This window comes from Terrapene carolina, unplaced genomic scaffold (assembly GCF_002925995.2).
Source record: "Terrapene carolina triunguis isolate 2854851 unplaced genomic scaffold, T_m_triunguis-2.0 Scaffold247, whole genome shotgun sequence".
Taxonomy (NCBI): Eukaryota; Metazoa; Chordata; order Testudines; family Emydidae; genus Terrapene; species Terrapene triunguis.
This window is the reverse complement of record NW_020664598.1, coordinates 8,041,538-8,058,357: the sequence shown is the minus strand read 5'-3', so window position 1 is coordinate 8,058,357 and position 16,820 is coordinate 8,041,538. Positions and strand designations below refer to the sequence as shown.

General features: G+C 38.7%; 1 protein-coding gene across 1 annotated transcript in view; it reads left to right on the top strand.

Moving 5' to 3' along the window:
- POLR3B (RNA polymerase III subunit B) overlaps window positions 1-16,820 on the top strand; it is a 124,001-nt gene that overhangs the window by 18,032 nt on the left and 89,149 nt on the right. The window contains exons 7-10 of the mRNA XM_026657465.1: window positions 1,861-1,952; window positions 4,082-4,199; window positions 5,886-5,994; window positions 15,413-15,535. Coding sequence (XP_026513250.1) covers window positions 1,861-1,952; window positions 4,082-4,199; window positions 5,886-5,994; window positions 15,413-15,535 — 442 coding nt within the window. The remainder of the gene's footprint in view (window positions 1-1,860; window positions 1,953-4,081; window positions 4,200-5,885; window positions 5,995-15,412; window positions 15,536-16,820) is intronic.

Genomic DNA, 16,820 nt, shown 5'->3' with positions numbered 1-16,820 from the left:
GCGGCCAGTGGGAGCCGCGATCGGCCGGACCTGCGGACGGGGCAGGTAAACAAACTGGCCTGGCCCACCAGGGGCTTTCCCTACACAAGCAGCAACCGCAGTTTGAGAAACACTGCTTAAGTTAATTTGCTTGCCCCAAGTGAGCACGGCATACTCTCCTGTTTGATTTGCAGTTCAGCTGGAAACAGAAAGTTCACATCAGTTTTTTTTTCTTCCGCTCATTGTAGTGGGAGCATAGAGCAGCTATAAGTTTTGGTGGAGAAAGTGGCTTCTATTGTCTTGTATGAGCGAAATCTTTGGCCAGAAAAAAACAAACTATAACATTTTATTTCATTCCAAATTAGTTTGCAAGCCTTTTGTATGCACTTTCAGTGTGCATTGGCTCATTATTCCTCTCCCCATTTTTTTGTTTCTTTTCTTTTAAAAAACAAAACAAAACATTTGAAGCTATTTGTTTGGGAGAAAAAGATCAATCTGACTCCTTTTCCTCAAATGAGTAAATCTGTCGTCTTATACCGTGACACGGAAGCTGCAAAGTAACTTGTTTTCCATTATTGAAAAATTGAGGGTTGGTCAAACCTGTTCCCCTTGGGTTTTCATCATGATATTTGCATGCCCCATTTTGGTTCTCTCTAACAACTGGTTATGATTCCTGAAATTAGTAACCAAGGAATTAGGCCGATCACATTTTATGATCTAGGATAATGACTGGCATATGAAGCTACGTATCTCTAGTGAACAAGTGAACACTGTGCCAAGAAGACATAACTGGAGCAATTAAGATATCTGCGTAGATGCATTGCTGTGAGAAGATAGCAATTCTTTTTTTTAATTAAGTACACACAACTAGGTCAATCACTTTTTATTTTTAGATTTAAGTATATAAAAATGGCCAAGAAGTCCATGAAATTGAAAAGCTTCAAAGGAAAGGAATAAAGTTTTATTTAGCAAGAGATGACTGAATTTAAAGTTTTCAGGAGTCCATTTGATGAAGTGGATATTTACTTGCATAGCGGCCTCATAGAGCTCTTAAACACATTAGGATGAAATTCATCCTAGTGAAGGGGGCCAGGATTATGAGAGACTTCAGCAATGCTGAAGTCTCTCATAAGCCCTAATTGGGGGATTTGTGTGGAGCATGGGCCTTACGCAGGCCTCTACAAAGGAGTGAATTTCACTGTAATGATGAATTAGTTACACTCATCTGTAGGAAGAACCGTGGCACGTGGCTATTTTTTAAGCAAATACAGTGTGTGACTAAATTACTTTTTATCATGTCCAGAACGCAATTTCCTTTTCTTTTGAAATAAAGTGCCCTTACTTCTCATAGACTTTTTCAATGAAAAATGTAAGGTTTGGAAAAGTATCTTGTGAATCTGACTGAAAAAGCATTCTACAATAAGAAAAAGGGTGTACACCTCTGCATCACTTACCGACTTAGTTATCACAGATGCACAGTGGATAATTTTACTATGAGAACTCCAGAATTGCTTATTAACCAACAGCAAAAACTCAGACATATATTGGCAAAAGTGAAACAGTTGAATGAAAGTTTCCTGGGATCTCGGACTCTTTTTGCTTGGATCACATATTACAGCACTTAGGTTTTTTACACATTTTGTCAGAATATTTGACAATGTTACACAAAATGGGATGGAGTTAAAGGAGAGGAACTTTAATTCAGTTTCCTTGCTTTTGTTACTTTGCTTCTGATCTCTACTTTTTCCAAGTCCCCTGGGTCTTAAATGTTCAACACATTTTCTCCAGTTTTGTCATCACTGACTGTTGTAAGGTCTGTGACTTCTCATGTTGTTGTTCTTCTTAATTTACAGTATAAGGATAACTGTGGTTTTCTTACAGAATGCCTATAATGCTGCGCAGCTCCAATTGTGTTCTTACTGGGAAAACTCCAGCAGAGTTTGCCAAACTTAATGAATGCCCTTTAGATCCAGGTACTGTCTTCATCCAATTATTTTTCCTTCTGTGGCTTTAGTGTCTTTTTTCCCTCTCTAAAAGATATTTTTAGAAAAATAATGTATATTGGGAGAAAAATAATCTCATCTGCTTGTATATACTAGTTATTTTCCTAAGAAGATCATTCAGGCTCTAATTATCATAATGGATAGCTACTGAATATACACTAGTAGTTAAAGAAGCAAATAAGCTTTCATGTGTATTTCAAAAGGGATGAGAAACAGTTATGACAATATGGAAAACAGTATGGTCAGACAGGTCCCCTGGCCTCAGAATCCCAACATTTTGAAAGGGTTGAGGTAAGAATGCTGATTTGTGAGGGGAGCGTAAAGATTCAATTTATTAATCCTGGGAATGCTAAGAGGATAAAAGGACATTTTAAAAATGTACAGTATGGTGGAAAAAGAGCAAGTACTTCTGTTCCCCTTCTTCTGTAGAGCAAGACCAAGGCGGAAAGTGGTAAAACTGAAAGTGGGTGGCTTTTTAAAGTTTTGCACCTAAGGGAAGGGTTACTTACCAGTATCTATTGTTCTTCTAGTATATTGTTTCTGCATATCTGTTCTTTCTTGGTGTGGGCATATATATATCCCATGAGTGGGATATACAGAAGCAATCCTCAAAGGAGAGGAAATACTTGTTTACATTGTATAATTAACCTGTGGAATTCACAGCTCAGGAAAGATACTGTACCAAATAGTTCAATAGTTTCTTTAACTGTTTATATGCATGACTAGCATTTATAGCTAGAGTACATAAGCTAGAGACAAATCTAACGCTTCAAGACATAAATTGATGACTTCTTAGAGTAGGAGTGAAATTTTCCTTCACCGATATAATGTTGCATTATTGGCCAGGTGTACTTTTGCTTAAAGGAGCAGTCCAGTGCTCTGATCCAGTGCAGCATCTCCTATGTTTCCCTTATATAAGTAGGGATTTTAAATTAAAATTACTAATGTCAATAACCTGGCTTTACCATAATTTAAAAAAAAAATTGTTAATGGTTCATAAGGAAACCACCAAAAGATAGATATATATCTATCTATATAAATCCAGAGAGCTGGGGAATTACAGGTGTTATCTCTACCTAAGTATTCATATGTCTGCTTGTTAGCAACAGCTGTCAAGATCTTCATAATTTCTTAATTGTCCATACTACTTTTATTTTATTTTTTTTATTAAAGACCGATTTAAATTGGTTGTATTTTTTCATCAGTATGTTGACTTATCTCACTCTTCCTTCCCCTGCTCCTTTCCTGTCATTTATCAAACTGCTTTCAGGAAGTGCCTTTATCATTTCCCTGTTCCATTTTATCACTATGTTCATTTGTTATGATCACAAAACACCTTGGCGTAAAATGCTATACAAGTTGAGGATTGTTCCGAGTCAGATTGATTAGAATACAATAACATGAAGTATAGATTCTTCATTGCTTCAGTTATTACAATGGAACTGAAATGAGTGAAAAAAGGTTAATATAAAATTCATGTTTCACTGGAAAAAATAATTATGGAAACCGAGCTTCTTAATTTGGGGCCATATGTTGTAATTTGCTGAGCACCTCACATGGTCAGTCCTTTTAATCATGATGTCTTAATCAGGTGCTGTTCTGGCAAACAATTTTATTTTTGGTTTAACTTGCAGTACCAACAGTTCAACAACATCCTTTTGATAAATGTTTTCTGTCTCCCTTAGGGTTCTCTTTAGCACCCATCATTATTGCAGATAAGCAGTTTCCAGCAAGATCTTAAGATCCCGAGTAGATCAGCGTAACAAGATTCCAACAAGATCAAATAGTCTTTTCTCTCTCCATAGTTATAAGAGGTTCCCCTTGGGTTAGAAATATATATATATATATATATATATATATATATATATATATATATACACAAAACGTTTTTTATATATAATATATAACGTTTTGTGGGGATGGTGTTTATTCCTCCTCTTTCCCTAATATGTAATTCTCTTTATGCATTTCTGGTAGTTCAATTTTTTAATTTACTTTTGTGTTTATACATTGTAACAATTTTGAAAATATATCCTAAGAGGCGAATAATAGCCAAGGAAGATTAAGTGCAAACCCATTTTTTTTTCTCTGTTTGGTAGGTGGCTATTTCATTGTCAAAGGTGTAGAGAAAGTCATTCTTATTCAAGAGCAGTTATCCAAAAACAGGATCATTGTGGAAGCTGATAGAAAAGGGACAGTTGGCGCTTCTGTTACCAGGTACGGCAAATGCACTGCAATCACTTAAGAGTCTTGTTTATGTCATCACTTGGGAGTTAACTTTCATTTACTTGAATTTCGTGCAAAAAATATTGAAAGCACATTTAGCACCACTCTCCTGCTAACGTAGTTCCCAATAACTTAAAGCCCAGTCCTGAAGTCCACTTGCCCAAAGTTCCCACCAAAGTCAATGGGAGACTTCAGATTTGGCCCTAAGTTAGTGAAGCGAGTTCCAGTTTTTGTTATAGAGCAAATTTCGCTGAGACACTTTTTTTTGCTGTAAAAATACAGAAAACAAGTGCCACTTCTACATTATAGTATTTGACCCAATCTTGCTCCAGTTATCAGTGACAAACTCCAAGTGACAACACTGGAAGATTTCTGTCTTTGGTTTCTAGTAAATGCTGGAAACCTGCCATCCAACCTTGATGCATAAGCATGCTGACCTCTCACCCACATGTCTGTAGGAGGCTTATTCAAGCTCTAGAAGTATAACTTCTTTAGTGCTCATGAGAGTTGTCAGAGTCTGAAACATCATGGAGCCTGAGTCGTATGTTCAGTCATATATCAGGTACAGCATGCATAGTGACACTTTCAGGCCTTCTCTCACTGCCTCACCAATGTGCTTCTGCATGACCTCTTACGACCTCTAAAACTAGGAGGGTAGTTAGGTTCCCATACCCACTCTGACCTCCCTGCTGATGCTGCCAGCAACCAGTTGGGGTGTAATGTTTTATGTTGTGGCTCCCTGCCTTTTTGGTACTGGTCAATTTACTTGGACCACTCAATGGCCATTAGAGTATGGCAGTATTCAGTCACACAAATCTGAAGTGGATTTGAACCGTCTAACTAGTGATGAAACGGCCTGTCCTTTACAAGACCCTTGATCTAGGGCTACCCAATGGCTGCATCTCCGCAGTGGGGTAGGGAAAATGGATGCCATGCTAATTAGAAGACTTATTTACACAAGCTCCATTCAAGGAAAAAGTTAATCTGTTGGTGGTGGGGCGGGGGGCAACTTAATCTTTGGCTAAGTCAGCTTAGTATGGACCCAAAATCTATAGTTGTGTTTTTTGAGGGTTTTGTTTTTGTACCCCACAGATTGTTGAAGATTGCAGATATATTCTTATGGGTTGGGCCTCTTATTCTTAGCCAACCAGCTTTATTTTCTATTTCAGCTTTTGTGTTAATTTTTAACCAAAAACCAGTGCATCCTAAAGCACCTATTGCTGTGTTGTGAGCCACCTTATTTGCTTTATTAGTAGATGCCCCTAGCACTTATCTTTTCCTACTAGAGTACTATTACACAAGCAATCCATGTGAGTCCCAAAAGACTACAACAGGATGCGTGGTTATATCTCACTGCTGAAACTGTAACAGTCCTTGAGCATAGAAAGAGCTAATTGGATCCATGCGTCTGTTTATGTATTATCCACTTATGTTTTGCAATTTTCAATTAATCCTCATCCTGCTAAATTTAAGTCTGATGTTCCCCATCACGAGTAACCGTCTGTTATTTCTGGTCTATGCATCTGTAGCTGTTGTTTAAAATCAATAAAAGGCATTGGAATTTATTGATCTGAGTGAGTGAAATCTTCTTTATAAAGCACTTTAAAATGGTTAGGCAAAGGAATTACCAATGCAAGATGTGTATCAAACATAATACTTTTTTTTTTTAAACTTTAGTTCTACTCATGAGAAGAAGAGCAGAACAAATATGATTGTGAAACAAGGAAGATTTTACCTGAGGCATAACACTCTGTCAGAAGATATTCCCATTGCTATTATATTTAAGGTAATATAACTGTCCATTTACAAAACTTTAGTTCAAGAGCAAAGCTGTGTAGTAGCACTCAAGATTTAATATGGTCTGTAAAGGAATTCTGGACACTAACAGTTTGACAATAACTGGGTTTACAGCATATTATTAGAGAGAGTAGAGTAAAATATAGAGATACGGGGGAAAATGTTCAAACCTTTAATTCTTCCTGCAAAGGCCAAAAGCTGTCCTTGCTATATTTCTTTTGAAGGTAATATATGTACAAGATACAAAATAGAACTATAAAATGTAGATTGCTTAAAGTATTTTGAAAGATCTTTAAGGCATTTTTATTAGCTGAATCAGAGAACTGGTGAACAGCTTAAAGAGTGTTTGATTCAGTAATGGTGAAAGTAACCATGTATGTTTCATAGAATCATAGAAATGTAGGGTTGGAAGGGACCTTGAGAGGTTAACTGGTGCATGCCCCTGCTCTGAGGCAGGACCAAGTATACCTAGACCACCACTGAGAAGTGTTTGTCTAACTTGTTCTTAAAAACCTCTAATGATGGGGATTCCACAACCTCCCTTGGAAACCTATCCCAGTACTTAACTATCCTTATAGTTAGGTTAGATATCGGGGGAACTTTCTAAAATTTCTGTGCTGCAGATTAAGTCAATTGCTTCATGTCCTACCTTCAGTGGACATAGAGAACAATTGACCACTATCCTCTTTAATAGCAGCTTTTAACATATTTGAAGTCCCGTCCCCCCGTCTTATTTTTTCAAGACTAAGTATGCCTGTTTTTTTAACCCTTCCTCATAGGTCCGTTTTTTAAAATCTCTTACCGTTATTGTTGCTCTGCGCTGGACTGTCTTCAATTTCTGTAAAACTTTCCTAAATTATGGTGCCCAAAACTGGACACAGTACTCCAGCTGAGGCCTCACCATTGCTGAGTAGAGCGGGACAGTTACCTCCTGTGTCTTATATATGACACTCCTGTTAATACACCCCAAACTACTAGCTTCTTTTGCAACTGCATCACATTGACTCATATTAAATTTGTGATCCACTATATCCCCCAGATCCTTTTCAGCAGTACTGCCACCTCGTCACTTATTCCCCATTTTGTATATATATGTTTGATTTTTCCTTCCTAAGAAATACTTTGCACTTCTCTTTCTAGAATTTCATTTTGTTAATTTCAGACAAGTTCTTCAATTTGTCAAGATAATTTTGAATTCTCATGCTGTCCTCGGAAGTGCTTACAACCCCTCCCAGCTTGGTGTGATCTCCATATTTTATAAGCATACTCTCCACTCCATTATCCAAGTCATTACTGAAAATGTTGAATAGTACCAGACAGATCCTCTGCTGGACCCCACTTGATATGTCCTCCCTGATAACTACTCTTTGAGTGTGTTTTTTTCCGAAGAGTTATGCACTCACCTTATAGTAATTTCATCTAGACCACATTTCCCTAGTTTGAGAGAACATCATGTAGGACTGTGTCAAAAGCTTTACTAAAATCAAGATGTATCACATCTGCTGCTTCCCAGGTCACAGGGTGCTGCTTCCCAGGTCACAGGGTGCTCCTTCAGCTACACAGTGAGCCGCACTGCCTAGCCTGTTTTCATGGTCTCTGCCACAAACACACAGTCTGTTTCTTTTCCACCATGAGCACCTCTAATCCTCTCTTTCCGAACAGGACAGACCATGGCACGAGTGTACAGCAGGAGGAGCCATTCACACAGTTTTCTGTCCTCCACCCAGCTCACTCTCTGAGCTTCCCCCTGCTTCCTGTTCCTCCCAGTTATATATCCTCCTGATTACTGAGCCAACTCTCTCATTAGCCCCAGCAATTACCACCCAGTGTCAGTAGTTCCCACTAGAAACAGGTTGCGTGGCTCCAATTAAGCCTACAGCCTTCTCTGTGCTGCAGCTACTTCAGTGACCAGACTGCTACAGCTAGCACTGTGTCACACCTGCCTATCTACTAGGCCAGAGACTCTGTCAAAGAAGGAAATTAGGCTGGTTTGGCATAATTTGTTCTTGATAAATCCATGTTGACTATTATCACTGTTATCTTCTAGGTGCTTATAAATTGATTGTTTAATAATGTGTTCCAATAGCTGTCCAGCTATCTAAGTTAGGTTGACTAGGCTGTAATTTCCCAGGTTCTTTGTTCCCCACTTTAAAGATAGGTACTATGTTTAGCTTAGTTCTGTCCATTAATCTTTTCTATTTAGAGCAGTCTTTCTCAGTGTTACTTGCACTGCATCTAGCCAATTCTTATAACCCTGGCTGCATATTCTGTAATGCAGGATTTTGTATTAATGCATCATTTGTATGATCATAGAATGGAGGACCCTTTATAATACATATGTACAGTGGAGCATGACCGGGTTTAGAAAAACCTGCTTGCCCAGGGTAAGTGGGGATTTTTCTCTGGAGAGTGGGCTGAATGAGGCTCCAATGCTACTTGCTCCTTTTCTGACAGCAGATGAGGGGGCAGATCATCCTCCATGCTGCTAGTCCCTTTTGAGGAAGGGAGCAGAGATCCAAGAAGTTGGAACCACTACATCTTTCACAGGAGTGAAGGGGGAAAGGCATTGTGGAGAGTGGCTCATGAGCTGGCAATCTTTTCAGTGCATGGGGTGGGGAGGGGGCAAGAGGAGCAAAGAGCCCAGATAGAGAGGATTAGCTAGGAGGCCCCAGTGCCTTCTACATGATCAGGACTCAGGAAAGCCTGAGGAGCGATGCAGGTAGCAGAAGCAAAGGAGCTAGCTTTGGAAAGAGGTCATTGGGAATACTGAGGGCACTCTGCACTGATCCTTTTCTGACTCTTGTGAAGTTAAGGCCTGATTCTGAGTAAAACTCTCACAGCAACTTCACCTCTGCTCCAGGGCTTATAAAAATTTTCCCAGCACCACCTTGCCCAAATCGTAAGTCTAGTAGCAAACTGGAAAAATCCTGCCACATCATTTCCCCCAAAGCCATGCGTGTTCATTTTCTAGTCACTCATCTTCACTCCCTCCCAATCCAGTCAGTTCTGTCCTCTTCCAATCAGTGCTGTTCTTCTAAATTACAAATCAGGTAATGCTGCCTTCCTACTTTTTTGCTGGGCTCCTCTGTCTCTGCTGCTGCCTTCCTTCCTCAGAATGCAGAAGGTCCTAGGCTTTCCAACTCCTTTCAGTCTGGGCCCTCTTTGAACCTTTACCCTAATAATGGGCCTGGCTTTTCAGAAGTGCTGAGCATCCAGCCTCCAGTTGAAATCAGGAGAACCGTGGGGGGCTCAACATCTTTTAGATCAGGCCCTGGGTATCTTCCACTCCCAGAGCTATCACAGGGAGTTGAAAGCAATTAACATTTCTCAGGAGGTCCTCTGTACCTTGGCAGATTGAGGTCTTTAATAATGTTTAGGGTTAACATTTTAAGATAGCTTGCTTTTTCTTGCATCTTATTCCATATGATTTTCTTTCTCTGTAAATCAGTTCTACCTTAATTTTTTTACTTGCTCAGAGTTCCATTTTTCTCATATACTTCCAAAGCTCACCAACATCTTAATGTATGTGATGGCTTCAATCAATCCCTTTCATAATTTTGAAGAGCCCTACCCTGATTAGGAAATTGTAAAGTCCATTTTCATGCCAATGAAATCCTTACTATAGTCAGTGAAAATGTAAATGATGCAACGACAACAAAATCACTTACATAAATCAAAAATAAATTTCCAGAAGAGGGCAGCACCTGCTTATAACATCAGAACAGTCCTCTCAGAGATGGCTATATGACCGTTTTAGTAGGCAGCTTTAGAATTTTGGTAATATGTGGGGGAGCAGTTTGATTGGGTTTTGTTTTTGCAGATGGAAACTAGCTGAATAATATTTAGATTCAGTCTTGAGAAACCAATCCAAAGTATCTTATCTTTGATTATGCAGATCTCTTCAAAAACTTGAGCAATATTGTCTGTTTTAGCAACCAGTGTTAAAGGGGATTAAGAAATGATTGGTGGGTAGAAATGCACTGTAAAAGTGTCGGAAGCAATGGGCTCACAATTCCTTTTATTCTAGAAAATCAGATTAATGTTAATGTGCCTATGCAAGTCTTGATCTGACTGCCCAAGTCGTAAGAAGTTAGATTTTGTCTTAGTTCAACTTTGTAAATAATCAGTTTCTTGTCACCCAGTGGTATGTCCAAATGTCCAGATACACAGAGGTATTCAACTACACCCTGCTGTTAGTGGTAGAAAATCTTTTTTTTACAATGTGGTAATGACACCTCAATCAAATCCTGGCAACGTTCCTCATCATGCATCACTGATATCCCTCCCCACCTACTCTTCTTGTAAATCTTACGTGAACATTTTTTTACACCGTGTTGCAGGTGTATCAGGTAGTCACAACTGTTCTCTGCAGTGCGGTTAGCAATGCATTTTATAAACTAGTTTAGAGATTTCTATTGATATGCCTAAATAAACAATTATCTGTGTATACTTAATAATCCTGAATGTAGCAACTTCGTTCTCCTACTCCGTGATAGTGCTTTCCATACCTTTGCAATATCCTTTCTATGAAATATTAAATTAAGGTCCTTCTCACCACATCTGGTGATGATACAAGTGGAACTTAAGGACCCCATGGGACTCTTTATTAAGAGGGAATCTTGGCCAGGGCATCAGCTCTTTCCCCTTCTCTTGTTGAAAACAATTTATTTTGTCCCATGATGTGAGAGAGCTATTGTTGAGTGCATAATGGCTGTGCTGTTTTCCTACCAGTATTTTATTTGTTACTTTTAAAATGATTTGGGAGATCCGAGGTATGAATGGCACTATATAAACCATATTCTGGTTTATAAATGTTTTAAGTATATGGATAGGAGGTAAGAAAATAAAATACTTAGTTTTTGTGTTTCAGAGCAAACTGTTTTCCTTTGCAATACTTACTGCTCCTGGCTAACCAGGATGTCCGTTGATTTAGTCACTTGAGCTAGCAACCTCTGATTGTATCAAAACTTTCTAATCAGTTAAGTTCATCTACCAAATATATAAAACATTTAGTTCGTTTGGAGGAGAGTAACATCAATAGTTTTCGGCCTGCAAAGATTTCCTCATTTTCAAGATGCCACTTTATCAATGGTTATAATCTTAGAAAAACTCTTGAGGGACTAGAGAAAAATATATAGCATATGGAATCTTGTCTCTGGTTTTTGTTTCCATAGTTGGATTATTTGATTTAACTTCATGAAAATATGCCCAACAGTCTTGCTATTACTTAGAAGATCCTTTTCAGCAAGGAGCTAAGTGTGCCATGAAAGTGGTAGAGTATGCATGGGTGTATTTTGTTGTTGAGGATGCTATGTAATGTGTGTTTATTTACACTATCAAAATAGCAAAGGGCTGTGTGTTTGAGACCCCCTGATTTAGAGGTTAGAATGTTGTACTTGTAGTCAGGAGTCCTGGATTTTATGCTCTGCCACTGACACACTGCATCCTTTGGGCAAGTCATTGAACTATTTTGCCTCAGTTTCCCCACCTGGAAGACCACTGTGCTAATGCCCCACAGCAGTTTGAGGTTTAATACTTATGCAAACAAATCTTTTATTTAAAATAAGAGACATGGAACTAACATGACATATGCCTGCTGAGGCTAGAACTCATGGTATCTTCCAGACTTTCAGGCCAAAAGGTTTTTTTGGCTGCATTGCCTGCATACCATACGGAGCCATTCGGGGAGTTTCATAGGAGTTGGTGCAATTTGGAAATTTTAGCAGCAAGCTGTACTGAGCATGTGGGAATGTTAATTTTCCTAGGGTTTATAATTTGACCAAAGCTTAGCTGGCTGGATTTTGACAGTGACAGTAAGAGACTATTCTCCTCCTCCTTTCCCCCTCTTTCATCATCACCAAATGTCAAGTCTTTGCTCCACGAGATGGAGGCAATAGATCACTTACAATAAATGATTGGAAGACCTTCTTTTTTTTTTTTTTTTTTAATATAAACAGAGGGGAAAATAGGTACTTTTGACTAACTTCATTCTTGGCAATGGCATGTTTGCTGAAACTTTCATGAAGATAATACATCTCTTTGCAACCTGAGGCCAACACCTGGCATGGAAAAATTTAGTCCAAACAGTAAATATTTGTCAGTTCTAAGTAACTGAAGAGTGCTTTATAATGGAAAGTGTTGGGCAACCTTAACTATAGACATCACTAACAGCTCCATCTAAAAGATCTGAAAGCAATATTTATACGTATGTGTGTAATAACTAAAAACAGCCTTCTAAGAAATTTCCTTAGTTCAGATTTCAAACAAAAAAACACTTGTTTTAGCTTAATAAATTTCACTTGTGTGCTGGTTACACATCAGTGGCAAGTCGATTTTGTATGTATTTTTGTTTTTTCCCCCTAGAGACTATTGCTTTCTTACTCTGTGGTCAGATATAGATCTGGGTGAGTGACTTGGAAGTTGAAATAATGGAAGATCATACACTGTCCCAAAACTATTGGTGTAAAGGAACTTTAAAGTCAGTTTTTAGTACCAAAGATAATTTAGTAAAACATCTTTATGCTGAAACCTTTCTAATTGCTGCATGTATTGAAGCCTATGAATAGCACACTCTGGGATCTGCAAAGAAAGAATTGAACAGGGTTTCCCGTTGTCTCATTAAGAAGTGCTGTTAACTTTGTAATAATTTGGAGCTTGTAATATGAAATCTTAAAGAAGCAGATTAATATCTCCCTCACTGTGGATCTGCTGGATTTATGGATTCCCACATCTCTAATTTCATAGCACTCATCTCTGAACTGTGAAAGCCACAAACTTATTCTACCTGTGATGGGGTCAACCTCTAACTTTCTCTGACATCTTTTAATCCAGTCACCTGCCAGTCTCCATTCTCTAATTTAACCTAAAAGATTACAGAACTGCATTCTAGGGAACTGCCATGGCAACCACTAGACATCATCATTAAGATGTGGGCGGGGGGAGGAAGAGCTGGGCTTCCCAGGACTGGGGCTAGCCTCCAGAAGCAGAGGTGCACTCTTACACACACGCTTCTCTAGGCAGCAGCAACTTCCACAGTCCCTGGACACCAGTGGGGCTGGCAGACTGCATTCTACAGTATGAACTCTGGACATTCGTGTGTGTGTGTGTGTGTGTGTGTGTGTGTGTGTGTGTGTGTGTGCGCTTCAATCCAGCTTTCTACTAAACTCCCAAGTCCTACTGGTCCCAACCTCACTCTCTCAGCCTGGCACTCTCCTCAACAACCTGCCTTCCTTTCCTTCCTCCTCCTTACTTCTCTGCCCATATTAAACTATCCCTTCCTGAGATTTCCCTTTTCCCCCACCTCTGTCCCATAATATAACCCCCAGTGGCACTTCCCCCAAAAAGAACTAAGAAGACCTATGCAAATCTATTCCATGACCACTTTGCTTTTATATTTCTTTCCCCTAGCCTTTCTTTTTAAACCATGGACACCGTTCCAATAGGTCTGTACAATACCCAGCATGTTCTGAGTGTTACTATAATATGAATAATAGTAATGAGATGTCTTGGGGCTTCCGGATCCCAGCTGTGTTACAAGCTAACCACCCTGATTCTGCAGTGCATTGTGCATGGGCAGATGCAGCATTAGGGTGCAAAATACTGAAGGAAAAAAAAAAAAAAGCATTAAGGTAGACATGAATAATCAAACTGCTAAACACACCAAATAAAAATATAAACAAATGTTTCATTTGCATGTCCTATTAGTGTTGCATTCATATTGGCTTATATGCATAGCTAAATCCATTATACTGTGCAACACCGTGTATAGTATGAAGTAACAAGTCATGACATTTTGATACTGATTTAATTAAACTATTCCAGCAGCAGTCACCCTCAGTTTTGTTAGCCCAGTTAGCAGGAAATTCACAGTTCACTTTTTTCATTAAGACATTCTGTCCGCCTTGCTTTACAAGTGTTTGAACAATTTTAATCACATTTTAAATCTTTATCAATTAAGCAACCAGCAACAACTTAAATTGCAAAATGCATAAATAGTCATCAAGAACCTGTTCTTTCATCTTTATGTAGAAGCCTTTATCCATGATGTACAAATGTATGATTAATAATTAAATATAAAGAGTAGGTAAAATAAAGACTTGGATGAAGATCTTAATTGGGAATCGATAGAGGACTGGGTAGATTTACTTGTAGATTGTTATAATAGTATCCTGGTGGGACTGCAGAAGTGTGATGTGTGCGCTACACCAAACCTACAACATATATTGAAACTGGAGCATACATACAGCATTACAGAGGTGTTGCTTTGAGACCTCATCAAGACACATGGGTGGGTTATTTTTTATTTTATTTTTTTTTACTTTAAGCATTTCCAACATTTGTACCCTTTAAAAACGGTGTCAAACACCTGACAAAGGGGCCGACAAATGTATTGCAGCAGGCAAGGCACTAGTTGGATGTTAAAAACAAAATAACACCCAGCAAAGACCATTTGAAGGAAGGTACTCATGTATTTTAAAGAAAATGTGACTCTTTGGTACATTCTCAATATTTATTGAGAGTCGGTGTATAGGGTATACCTCCTAGGCCAATATGTACAATGGTCTTTGTTGTGCACAGCTTAAGGAAGAATATGAATGCAAAATGTAACTTTGCTCCCAACTTCTGAGAAGCATATTATTACTCCGCCAAAAGAGGTTTAGTGAGATTATTCCCTGTTTCTTGATATGGCAGAATTCCAGACAAATGTGTGAAGGGAAAAGCTTTAGCACCATCTGGAATCCACAAAGGCCTGCACTGCTGGCTGCCACCTTGAAACACTTATTTATAGAGAGATTTTTCTAAACCTGTTAAGCGCTTTCTTAGTTTATTAAGCTTTTTCCACAGTATAAAGTATAACAAGGTGTCTAAGGATCAGTGAAATAATAGAATGGCTTTCAAGTGGGATTCTGTAGTGAAGTCATCTTCTAAATGCAAATAGCTGCAAAGATGGTACATTGCAAAAGTTACTTACATAGAATATGCTGTAACATTAAGTTTGCAGAACTGTTTGGAGTAGGGGGCCTATGTGTGATCTCTTAGATAATTTCACCCTCCCTTATTGTAGCTCTTGAATAGGCTTTCTCTGATAGTTTATAAGGCTACTGGTAGCCAGTTTTTATTTTTATTAAGAAATTATATTAAATTTAAACTTGTGCAAATAAGGAACAGCTCACACACAAGTGAAAGGCACTCTAGAGCATTTGTTTTCCTGCTGCTTATCAAAATTACCATTTCAGGTTCTTCCAGAGCTTGAGTATGGGCTGCCAATGCCAGATGGCACGGTTTCTGAGAGAAGAAGTAGCTTTTGCTTAGAAGTAATACTGACAAACAATACCAAATTAGCATAAGCAAATGTCAGTGAGTTAACATAAAGCCAGCACTATTTCTGTCTTTTCTTCCTTTCCTAGGCCATGGGTGTTGAGAGTGACCAAGAGATTGTGCAGATGATTGGTACAGAAGAGCACGTGATGGCTGCATTTGGTCCCAGTTTGGAAGAATGCCAAAAAGCTCAGATTTTTACACAGATGCAGGTGTGTCTTTTCATATGGCTATGGGCAGTGAAATCTAAAGATGATGGCTATTTATTTTGCCATTGGTACATGGGTTGTTGACAAAACAGTTTCATGGCTTTTTGTTATTTTTGTTTACTTTTGGTTTTGGGCCATACATGTCACAAGAAAATTTCTGCTCTAATTGTCTGAGGAGAGGAGAAGAAACGAAGCCAAGACACATCTATTTGTGCTCAGACATGAAGTAGCCCATGTTTAGTGTATGTGGCGGGTAGTGAAGTCTATAATCTGAGTGAACTGGATTTTTGTTGAAGGCTTCACATTTTTTTAAAGTTGGTCACGCCACAGACGGGAACCTTCCACATGAGTGTGCGAGTGCTTTCATTGTGCATGAACTCTACTGCAATTCTAATCCTTTGCATAAAGCCAGTAATAATAGCCACCAGTTAAGGATGGGCCATAATTCTCTTCGGTCTGAACAGCTTAATTAGCTGGAATAGAGGCCATACTGCTGTATCTGTTTTATCGTGTACTTATTGATCTGTTAAAACCAAGCTGCAAAAACTTAGTTTATCTGTGGTATTGCATTATAAAAATGATGAAATCTTTCCATAATTAATCTTGAGTTTATTAAACTGGATCTCTTGTTTTCTATTTTTCATCCTTTTGGATTTGTCACAGTTAGGACCGGCATAGAAACTCTTTTAAGTAGGGGTGTGAAATAATAAAACAGGGGAGACTGCAGGGGGAACATGGAGACATGGAAACATGTCCTGAAATTGTTTTAGAACTTGGCTGAGCAAAAACAAAACCCTATAAAGAAAACATTCCATGCAAGAAATACCAAATGGAATGAAGATACATTGAGTAGAGAGGCCATGAAATCTGGGGAAGAAGGTGGCTGGACAGCATAGGAAGGATGGTCTAATGGATAGGGTACTGGTCTGGGACTTGAGACCTGGGTTCAGTTCCTGGCTTTGCCGTGACGCCTTGTGTGGTTTTGAGTAAATCACTCAATCTGCCCTGTGCCCAAGTTCTGTAAAAATGGGGGTGATAGCGCTCTTCTTACGGGGGCGGTGTGAGGATAAAATCCATGACTGGATTAGCAGGTGCTTTTCCACTATGGTAATAAAAGCCGTGTATACCTAAATAGATGTGGTTACTACAGGAAAGGAAATAAATCTTACTTGTAATTTTCTCTGGATACATGCAATTCTTATGTTAACCTGGATGAAACTGACAGACTAGACAGAAGGAGTTGGGGATGAAAAGTGAACTGGAGGGAATGAATGTCTTTGGCATGTGG